Genomic DNA, 12,484 nt, shown 5'->3' with positions numbered 1-12,484 from the left:
GTGGGACACGTCTGGCACTGCAGGATCTGAGTCCATGGTGGCGTAGTGTGTTACTTATGGTAGGCCTTGTTACATTGGTCCCAGCTCTCTGCAGTTCATTCACTAGGTCCCCCCGCGTGGTTCTGGGATTTTTGCTCACCGTTCTTGTGATCATTCTGACCCCACGGGGTGGGATTTTGCGTGGAGCACCAGATCGAGGGAGATTATCAGTGGTCTTGTATGTCTTCCATTTTCTAATTATTGCTCCCACAGTTGATTTCTTCACTCCAAGCTGGTTGGCTATTGCAGATTCAGTCTTCCCAGCCTGGTGCAGGGCTACAATTTTGTTTCTGGTGTCCTTTGACAGATCTTTGGTCTTCACCATACTGGAGTTTGGAGTCAGACTGTTTGAGGGTGTGCACAGGTGTCTTTTTATACTGGTAACAAGTTTAAACAGGTGCCATTACTACAGGTAATGAGTGGAGGAAAGAGGAGACTCTTAAAGAAGAAGTTACAGGTCTGTGAGAGCCAGAAATCTTGATTGCTTGTTTCTGACCAAATACTTATTTTCCACCATAATATGCAAATAAAAGGAAAAAAAAAACAATGTGATTTTCTGGATTTTTTTTTCTCAGTTTGTCTCCCATAGTTGAGGTCTACCTATGATGTAAATTACAGACGCCTCTCATCTTTTTAAGTGGTGGAACTTGCACTATTGCTGACTGACTAAATACTTTTTTTCCCCACTGTATGTTTTTCACAGGTGACACTTGGTCTGTATGCCGCCTGTTGCTAACATAGACGGCACACACACCTAAAATACATTTGTGTGAACATGACCTAAAATGGTACCAATAAAAATACAATCAGGCCTGCAAGAAAACAAACCCTTCCAAAAGTAAACAAAAAAAAAAACAGCAGTAACTAAAAGAAAAAGTGGCCCTCATTCAGCTTCATCAGCGAAAACAAAAATTATGACTCTTTTGGGAGTCAATGAAAAATTGAAGAAAAACTGCACAAAATAGGCTCAAAGGGCCCAAATCAGTGAGAGGTCCGGAGAAAAGGTGGGAAAGTTATTTGGCTTTATATTTAGAACAGAACTTTCAATTTTTCTTGTGAAATGTTTCTGTATGTATGGAGGACTCTCGGTATGAGGAATTATTCCATAATTATGGTTCTTGTCTGTTAGCAGAGAATGTGACGTTGATCTCTGACACACCGTGTGTGCGGCTCCGGAGCTCGCACTACCGAATTACAAAGATAGTAATTAAAGTCAATCACCCGGTAATCTCCGTTTCGCAAGGTGTCCAGTGGTAACCCCTGTCCTTCTGCATGGAAAAAGTCTACGAGAGCCTGTCAGAAAGAGAGTGCTCATTAGTGAGACAGACTGTGCAGCACGGCCATCTTCCCCAGCGTCTCCAGACAGGTGCCTTAACTCACTGCCTGCTGAATTGGTCAAGACATTACAGCCATTAGATTCTACCCCTAAGGTAGCAGACATAACAGCTGCCATAAGGGCCATCTCCTCTTGTAAAGGACAGTTAGTGCTTATTATACCTATACTGTGACACCACTGTGTGTATTATCACTGTGCTGTGACCGTAACATGCTTATTATCCCTATACTGTGACATCACTGTGTGTATTATCACTGTGCTGTGACCGTACCATGCTTATCCCTATACTGTGACATCACTGTGTGTATTATCACTGTGCTGTGACCGTACCATGCTTATTATCCCTATACTGTGACATCACTGTGTGTATTATCACTGTGTTGTGACCATACCATGCTTATTATCCCTATACTGTGACATCACTGTGTATTATCACTGTGCTGTGACCGTACCATGCTTATTATCCCTATACTGTGACATCACTGTGTGTATTATCACTGTGTTGTGACCATACCATGCTTATTATCCCTATACTGTGACATCACTGTGTATTATCACTGTGCTGTGACCGTACCATGCTTATTATCCCTATACTGTGACATCACTGTGTGTATTATCACTGTGCTGTGACCGTACCATGCTTATTATCCCTATACTGTGACATCACTGTGTATTATCACTGTGCTGTGACCGTACCATGCTTATTATCCCTATACTGTGACATCACTGTGTATTATCACTGTGCTGTGACCGTACCATGCTTATTATCCCTATACTGTGACATCACTGTGTATTATCACTGTGCTGTGACCGTACCATGCTTATCCCTATACTGTGACATCACTGTGTGTATTATCACTGTGCTGTGACCGTACCATGCTTATTATCCCTATACTGTGACATCACTGTGTGTATTATCACTGTGTTGTGACCATACCATGCTTATTATCCCTATACTGTGACATCACTGTGTATTATCACTGTGCTGTGACCGTACCATGCTTATTATCCCTATACTGTGACATCACTGTGTGTATTATCACTGTGCTGTGACCGTACCATGCTTATTATCCCTATACTGTGACATCACTGTGTATTATCACTGTGCTGTGACCGTACCATGCTTATTATCCCTATACTGTGACATCACTGTGTATTATCACTGTGCTGTGACCGTACCATGCTTATTATCCCTATACTGTGACATCACTGTGTGTATTATCACTGTGCTGTGACCGTACCATGCTTATTATCCCTATACTGTGACATCACTGTGTATTATCACTGTGCTGTGACCGTACCATGCTTATCCCTATACTGTGACATCACTGTGTGTATTATCACTGTACTGTGACCGTACCATGCTTATTATCCCTATACTGTGACATCACTGTGTGTATTATCACTGTGTTGTGACCATACCATGCTTATTATCCCTATACTGTGACATCACTGTGTGTATTATCACTGTGCTGTGACCGTACCATGCTTATTATCCCTATACTGTGACATCACTGTGTGTATTATCACTGTGCTGTGACCGTACCATGCTTATTATCCCTATACTGTGACATGACTGTGTATTATCACTGTGCTGTGACCGTACCATGCTTATTATCCCTATACTGTGACATCACTGTGTGTATTATCACTGTACTGTGACCGTACCATGCTTATTATCCCTATACTGTGACATCACTGTGCTGTGACCGTACCATGCTTATTATCCCTATACTGTGACATCACTGTGCTGTGACCGTACCATGCTTATTATCCCTATACTGTGACATCACTGTGTGTATTATCACTGTACTGTGACCGTACCATGCTTATTATCCCTATACTGTGACATCACTGTGTGTATTATCACTGTGCTGTGACCGTACCATGCTTATTATCCCTATACTGTGACATCACTGTGTGTATTATCACTGTGCTGTGACGGTACCATGCTTATTATCCCTATACTGTGACATCACTGTGTATTATCACTGTGCTGTGACCGTACCATGCTTATCCCTATACTGTGACATCACTGTGTGTATTATCACTGTACTGTGACCGTACCATGCTTATTATCCCTATACTGTGACATCACTGTGTATTATCACTGTGCTGTGACCGTACCATGCTTATTATCCCTATACTGTGACATCACTGTGTATTATCACTGTGCTGTGACCGTACCATGCTTATTATCCCTATACTGTGACATCACTGTGTGTATTATCACTGTGCTGTGACCGTACCATGCTTATTATCCCTATACTGTGACATCACTGTGTATTATCACTGTGCTGTGACCGTACCATGCTTATCCCTATACTGTGACATCACTGTGTGTATTATCACTGTACTGTGACCGTACCATGCTTATTATCCCTATACTGTGACATCACTGTGTGTATTATCACTGTGTTGTGACCATACCATGCTTATTATCCCTATACTGTGACATCACTGTGTGTATTATCACTGTGCTGTGACCGTACCATGCTTATTATCCCTATACTGTGACATCACTGTGTGTATTATCACTGTGCTGTGACCGTACCATGCTTATTATCCCTATACTGTGACATCACTGTGTATTATCACTGTGCTGTGACCGTACCATGCTTATTATCCCTATACTGTGACATCACTGTGTGTATTATCACTGTGCTGTGACCGTACCATGCTTATTATCCCTATACTGTGACATGACTGTGTATTATCACTGTGCTGTGACCGTACCATGCTTATTATCCCTATACTGTGACATCACTGTGTGTATTATCACTGTACTGTGACCGTACCATGCTTATTATCCCTATACTGTGACATCACTGTGCTGTGACCGTACCATGCTTATTATCCCTATACTGTGACATCACTGTGCTGTGACCGTACCATGCTTATTATCCCTATACTGTGACATCACTGTGTGTATTATCACTGTACTGTGACCGTACCATGCTTATTATCCCTATACTGTGACATCACTGTGTGTATTATCACTGTGCTGTGACCGTACCATGCTTATTATCCCTATACTGTGACATCACTGTGTGTATTATCACTGTGCTGTGACGGTACCATGCTTATTATCCCTATACTGTGACATCACTGTGTATTATCACTGTGCTGTGACCGTACCATGCTTATCCCTATACTGTGACATCACTGTGTGTATTATCACTGTACTGTGACCGTACCATGCTTATTATCCCTATACTGTGACATCACTGTGTATTATCACTGTGCTGTGACCGTACCATGCTTATTATCCCTATACTGTGACATCACTGTGTATTATCACTGTGCTGTGACCGTACCATGCTTATTATCCCTATACTGTGACATCACTGTGTGTATTATCACTGTGCTGTGACCGTACCATGCTTATTATCCCTATACTGTGACATCACTGTGTATTATCACTGTGCTGTGACCGTACCATGCTTATCCCTATACTGTGACATCACTGTGTGTATTATCACTGTACTGTGACCGTACCATGCTTATTATCCCTATACTGTGACATCACTGTGTGTATTATCACTGTGTTGTGACCATACCATGCTTATTATCCCTATACTGTGACATCACTGTGTGTATTATCACTGTGCTGTGACCGTACCATGCTTATTATCCCTATACTGTGACATCACTGTGTGTATTATCACTGTGCTGTGACCGTACCATGCTTATTATCCCTATACTGTGACATCACTGTGTATTATCACTGTGCTGTGACCGTACCATGCTTATTATCCCTATACTGTGACATCACTGTGTGTATTATCACTGTACTGTGACCGTACCATGCTTATTATCCCTATACTGTGACATCACTGTGCTTTGACCGTACCATGCTTATTATCCCTATACTGTGACATCACTGTGCTGTGACCGTACCATGCTTATTATCCCTATACTGTGACATCACTGTGTGTATTATCACTGTACTGTGACCGTACCATGCTTATTATCCCTATACTGTGACATCACTGTGTGTATTATCACTGTGCTGTGACCGTACCATGCTTATTATCCCTATACTGTGACATCACTGTGTGTATTATCACTGTGCTGTGACGGTACCATGCTTATTATCCCTATACTGTGACATCACTGTGTATTATCACTGTGCTGTGACCGTACCATGCTTATCCCTATACTGTGACATCACTGTGTGTATTATCACTGTACTGTGACCGTACCATGCTTATTATCCCTATACTGTGACATCACTGTGTGTATTATCACTGTGTTGTGACCATACCATGCTTATTATCCCTATACTGTGACATCACTGTGTGTATTATCACTGTGCTGTGACCGTACCATGCTTATTATCCCTATACTGTGACATCACTGTGTGTATTATCACTGTGCTGTGACCGTACCATGCTTATTATCCCTATACTGTGACATCACTGTGTATTATCACTGTGCTGTGACCGTACCATGCTTATTATCCCTATACTGTGACATCACTGTGTGTATTATCACTGTACTGTGACCGTACCATGCTTATTATCCCTATACTGTGGCATCACTGTGCTGTGACCGTACCATGCTTATTATCCCTATACTGTGACATCACTGTGCTGTGACCGTACCATGCTTATTATCCCTATACTGTGACATCACTGTGTGTATTATCACTGTGTTGTGACCATACCATGCTTATTATCCCTATACTGTGACATCACTGTGTGTATTATCACTGTGCTGTGACCGTACCATGCTTATTATCCCTATACTGTGACATCACTGTGTGTATTATCACTGTGCTGTGACCGTACCATGCTTATTATCCCTATACTGTGACATCACTGTGTATTATCACTGTGCTGTGACCGTACCATGCTTATTATCCCTATACTGTGACATCACTGTGTGTATTATCACTGTACTGTGACCGTACCATGCTTATTATCCCTATACTGTGACATCACTGTGCTGTGACCGTACCATGCTTATTATCCCTATACTGTGACATCACTGTGCTGTGACCGTACCATGATTATTATCCCTATACTGTGACATCACTGTGTGTATTATCACTGTGTTGTGACCATACCATGCTTATTATCCCTATACTGTGACATCACTGTGTGTATTATCACTGTGCTGTGACCGTACCATGCTTATTATTCCTATACTGTGACATCACTGTGTGTATTATCACTGTACTGTGACCGTACCATGCTTATTATCCCTATACTGTGACATCACTGTGTGTATTATCACTGTGCTGTGACCGTACCATGCTTATTATCCCTATACTGTGACATCACTGTGTGTATTATCACTGTGTTGTGACCATACCATGCTTATTATCCCTATACTGTGACATCACTGTGTGTATTATCACTGTGCTGTGACCGTACCATGCTTATTATCCCTATACTGTGACATCACTGTGTGTATTATCACTGTACTGTGACCGTACCATGCTTATTATCCCTATACTGTGACATCACTGTGTGTATTATCACTGTGCTGTGACCGTACCATGCTTATTATCCCTATACTGTGACATCACTGTGTGTATTATCACTGTACTGTGACCGTACCATGCTTATTATCCCTATACTGTGACATCACTGTGCTGTGACCGTACCATGCTTATTATCCCTATACTGTGACATCACTGTGCTGTGACCGTACCATGCTTATTATCCCTATACTGTGACATCACTGTGTGTATTATCACTGTACTGTGACCGTACCATGCTTATTATCCCTATACTGTGACATCACTGTGTATTATCACTGTGCTGTGACCGTACCATGCTTATCCCTATACTGTGACATCACTGTGTGTATTATCACTGTACTGTGACCGTACCATGCTTATTATCCCTATACTGTGACATCACTGTGTGTATTATCACTGTGCTGTGACCGTACCATGCTTATTATCCCTATACTGTGACATCACTGTGTGTATTATCACTGTGCTGTGACGGTACCATGCTTATTATCCCTATACTGTGACATCACTGTGTATTATCACTGTGCTGTGACCGTACCATGCTTATCCCTATACTGTGACATCACTGTGTGTATTATCACTGTACTGTGACCGTACCATGCTTATTATCCCTATACTGTGACATCACTGTGTATTATCACTGTGCTGTGACCGTACCATGCTTATTATCCCTATACTGTGACATCACTGTGTGTATTATCACTGTGCTGTGACCGTACCATGCTTATTATCCCTATACTGTGACATCACTGTGTATTATCACTGTGCTGTGACCGTACCATGCTTATTATCCCTATACTGTGACATCACTGTGTATTATCACTGTGCTGTGACCGTACCATGCTTATTATCCCTATACTGTGACATCACTGTGTGTATTATCACTGTGCTGTGACCGTACCATGCTTATTATCCCTATACTGTGACATCACTGTGTATTATCACTGTGCTGTGACCGTACCATGCTTATCCCTATACTGTGACATCACTGTGTGTATTATCACTGTACTGTGACCGTACCATGCTTATTATCCCTATACTGTGACATCACTGTGTGTATTATCACTGTGTTGTGACCATACCATGCTTATTATCCCTATACTGTGACATCACTGTGTGTATTATCACTGTGCTGTGACCGTACCATGCTTATTATCCCTATACTGTGACATCACTGTGTGTATTATCACTGTGCTGTGACCGTACCATGCTTATTATCCCTATACTGTGACATCACTGTGTATTATCACTGTGCTGTGACCGTACCATGCTTATTATCCCTATACTGTGACATCACTGTGTGTATTATCACTGTACTGTGACCGTACCATGCTTATTATCCCTATACTGTGACATCACTGTGCTTTGACCGTACCATGCTTATTATCCCTATACTGTGACATCACTGTGCTGTGACCGTACCATGCTTATTATCCCTATACTGTGACATCACTGTGTGTATTATCACTGTACTGTGACCGTACCATGCTTATTATCCCTATACTGTGACATCACTGTGTGTATTATCACTGTGCTGTGACCGTACCATGCTTATTATCCCTATACTGTGACATCACTGTGTGTATTATCACTGTGCTGTGACGGTACCATGCTTATTATCCCTATACTGTGACATCACTGTGTATTATCACTGTGCTGTGACCGTACCATGCTTATCCCTATACTGTGACATCACTGTGTGTATTATCACTGTACTGTGACCGTACCATGCTTATTATCCCTATACTGTGACATCACTGTGTGTATTATCACTGTGTTGTGACCATACCATGCTTATTATCCCTATACTGTGACATCACTGTGTGTATTATCACTGTGCTGTGACCGTACCATGCTTATTATCCCTATACTGTGACATCACTGTGTGTATTATCACTGTACTGTGACCGTACCATGCTTATTATCCCTATACTGTGACATCACTGTGCTGTGACCGTACCATGCTTATTATCCCTATACTGTGACATCACTGTGCTGTGACCGTACCATGCTTATTATCCCTATACTGTGACATCACTGTGTGTATTATCACTGTGTTGTGACCATACCATGCTTATTATCCCTATACTGTGACATCACTGTGTGTATTATCACTGTGCTGTGACCGTACCATGCTTATTATCCCTATACTGTGACATCACTGTGTGTATTATCACTGTGCTGTGACCGTACCATGCTTATTATCCCTATACTGTGACATCACTGTGTATTATCACTGTGCTGTGACCGTACCATGCTTATTATCCCTATACTGTGACATCACTGTGTGTATTATCACTGTACTGTGACCGTACCATGCTTATTATCCCTATACTGTGACATCACTGTGCTGTGACCGTACCATGCTTATTATCCCTATACTGTGACATCACTGTGCTGTGACCGTACCATGATTATTATCCCTATACTGTGACATCACTGTGTGTATTATCACTGTGTTGTGACCATACCATGCTTATTATCCCTATACTGTGACATCACTGTGTGTATTATCACTGTGCTGTGACCGTACCATGCTTATTATCCCTATACTGTGACATCACTGTGTGTATTATCACTGTGCTGTGACCGTACCATGCTTATTATCCCTATACTGTGACATCACTGTGTATTATCACTGTGCTGTGACCGTACCATGCTTATTATCCCTATACTGTGACATCACTGTGTGTATTATCACTGTACTGTGACCGTACCATGCTTATTATCCCTATACTGTGACATCACTGTGTGTATTATCACTGTGTTGTGACCATACCATGCTTATTATCCCTATACTGTGACATCACTGTGTGTATTATCACTGTGCTGTGACCGTACCATGCTTATTATCCCTATACTGTGACATCACTGTGTGTATTATCACTGTGCTGTGACCGTACCATGCTTATTATCCCTATACTGTGACATCACTGTGTATTATCACTGTGCTGTGACCGTACCATGCTTATTATCCCTATACTGTGACATCACTGTGTATTATCACTGTGCTGTGACCGTACCATGCTTATTATCCCTATACTGTGACATCACTGTGTGTATTATCACTGTACTGTGACCGTACCATGCTTATTATCCCTATACTGTGACATCACTGTGCTGTGACCGTACCATGCTTATTATCCCTATACTGTGACATCACTGTGCTGTGACCGTACCATGCTTATTATCCCTATACTGTGACATCACTGTGTGTATTATCACTGTACTGTGACCGTACCATGCTTATTATCCCTATACTGTGACATCACTGTGTGTATTACTGTACTCTGACCGTACCATGCCTATTATCCCTATGCTGTGATATCACTGTGTTTAATATCTGTACTGTCTGTACTGTGCTTACTATCCCTATACTGTGATATCGCTGTTTTTATATCTGTACTGTGACATCCCTGTGTGTATTATCACTGTACTGTGACCATACTGTGCTTATTATCCCTATACTGTGCTTATTATCCCTATACTGTGACATCCCTGTGCTTGTTATCCCTGTATTGTGACATTGTGGCGCCCCTGCAGTCTGGCCACCACAATTGTATCACCTCCCTAACCAGTGGTGGTAATATGTCTGGATGTAAATGGAGCGCCCTACACTACGTAAACCAGGCATCCACACACAAGCCCATCCCTGACCAGAAGGGGGAGCACAAGCCCCTAGTTTGTAGGGTGACTGCCTCTTCTGGCTGGGGAAGGGGAGTAAGAGAGAGAGGGCAGAGTGAGAGTAGTGTGAGGAAGGGAAGAAGGAGCACGTGGAGTTTCCAGGGTTGGGGCTATGGAAGGTTCACCCTAGGATTACGAGGAGAACAGGACACCAGAGTCCTGGGCTACCAGGGATTGCAAATCCTGAGAGCAGAATCTGGAGACCGAGGGACTGCAGGTTCTCTGGCCACCTCTGCAGCACTAAAAGCACCACATTACAGAGGGCTCAGAGCCGGGACTGAGCAAAGAGCTCGCAATGTATGCTGGCTGTAGCTGCTACAGATCAGCTCATAAGCAGTGCGTACAGATCAGCTCATAAGCTGTGGAATCTCCAGACAGGCACAGAAAGGAAGGCCTAGTCTACCCACTTAGTGGAGTGGATTCCAGCTGCTTCCAGACTAGCTGGACCCTGGACCTCTTGACCAGAATCCCTGGATTCAACTTGCATCCATCATCAGTAAAGGTAAAGACTGAACTCCTTCGCCTCCTTGCTTCTTTCTGCTGCACTGCTTACTACAACCCCCATCATCACCCAAGGGGCCTGCTCCTGCTGAGGGGAGTGGCCCATCTTGCATTACCATCTATCCCCTGGGGACCCCACTTGCATCCCTGGCCAGACACCTCAGCTGGTGTCACGATAAAACCATAAACTATTATCCCCTGTAAATATCCCCCCCCTCCACTTGTCCGGTCAGGGCCACGGTGCTGGGCAAACGCCACTGTGACAACATCACTGTTCTCATTATCCCGATACGGTTACATGACTGGGTCTGTAATACCTGTCCTGCAACATCACAGTGGTGGCATAATGACCCTGTCAGTCTGGGTAATGTGGTCCATATACGGCCCCCTATCTAGTATGTGTGTTCTGGGCCTTAGGGAGTTATTTACCTCCAGTGTATAGTAAAATCGTCCATAGAACTCGACAGACACTCCTCTGTTGGAGTCCACGGCATCAATAATGAATTTCAGGAGGAGCCACCACAGCGCCTCAAGGACCCTATGGTAAGAAGCATGACAATGGGAGAGGATAATGAAGAAATGGTGATCTGTACATGGGTCATTCACTCTAGCCAACAAAGAGTGATGGTATGGATAATAGATAGCAAAGGCAGATACATAAAACCTTAAAGGGTATGTATACTCGTGGCTTTTGCTCCATTGCCATCAGTCAGACATAGGTGGCACAATCACTGGTGGCTATTTTTCAGGTCGGAGGTCTTTCTTACATGAGGAAAGTGAGTTTCCTCAATCACGCACATTGGTTCCAGAGCTCTCTTATTGTCCTTTACATAGTCCTTTACCAGCAGCTGATCTGCAGGTTTACTTTTCTGCTCTCCTCCCAGCCCAGACCCCCTTTCTCCGTCTCTCTGGTGTCCACACACTTTCCTGCTTTAGTGTGATTTTTCTACTTTCTCACAACTTTAGGAACATGACGACAAGCTGAATTTTGGTCAGAATGCTGATGTACATCTAGCCAAGTGTGGTGCCAAATATACCCAATATATCAGTTCCCTCTTTCCATCTCTAATGGAACACCACAATGCAATACAGTCATATGTTAAAGTTTGGGCACCACTATTAATGTTAACCTTTTTCCTTTTATAACAATTTTGGTTTTTGCAACAGCTATTTCAGTTTCATATATCTAATAACTGATGGACTCAGTTATATTTCTGGATTCAAATGAGGTTTATTGTACTAGCAGAAAATGTGCAATCTGCATTTAAACAAAATTTGACCGGTGCAAAAGTATGGGCACCTCAACATAAAAGTGACATTAATATTTCGTAGATCCTCCTTTTGCAAAAATAACAGCCTCTAGTCGCTTCCTGTAGCTATTAAGGAGTTCCTGGATCCTGGGTGAAGGTATTTGTGACCATTCCTGTTTACAAAAC

The 12,484-nt window shown here is 42.6% G+C and overlaps 1 protein-coding gene across 1 annotated transcript in view; it reads right to left on the bottom strand.

Annotated features, from left to right (window-relative positions):
• The window catches only part of BAIAP3 (BAI1 associated protein 3), a 277,420-nt gene that overhangs the window by 9,466 nt on the left and 255,470 nt on the right, over positions 1-12,484 (bottom strand). Inside the window, exons 28-29 of the mRNA XM_073555195.1 lie at positions 11,478-11,586; positions 1,261-1,332 (exon numbers count right to left, since the gene is read on the bottom strand). Of these exons, the coding sequence (XP_073411296.1) occupies positions 1,261-1,332; positions 11,478-11,586 (181 nt within the window). The remainder of the gene's footprint in view (positions 1-1,260; positions 1,333-11,477; positions 11,587-12,484) is intronic.

This window comes from Dendrobates tinctorius, unplaced genomic scaffold, assembly GCF_039654945.1.
Source record: "Dendrobates tinctorius isolate UK_male_01 unplaced genomic scaffold, ASM3965494v1 ptg000222l, whole genome shotgun sequence".
NCBI classification, from domain to species: Eukaryota; Metazoa; Chordata; class Amphibia; order Anura; family Dendrobatidae; genus Dendrobates; species Dendrobates tinctorius.
This window is presented reverse-complemented; position numbering and strand designations above follow the sequence as displayed.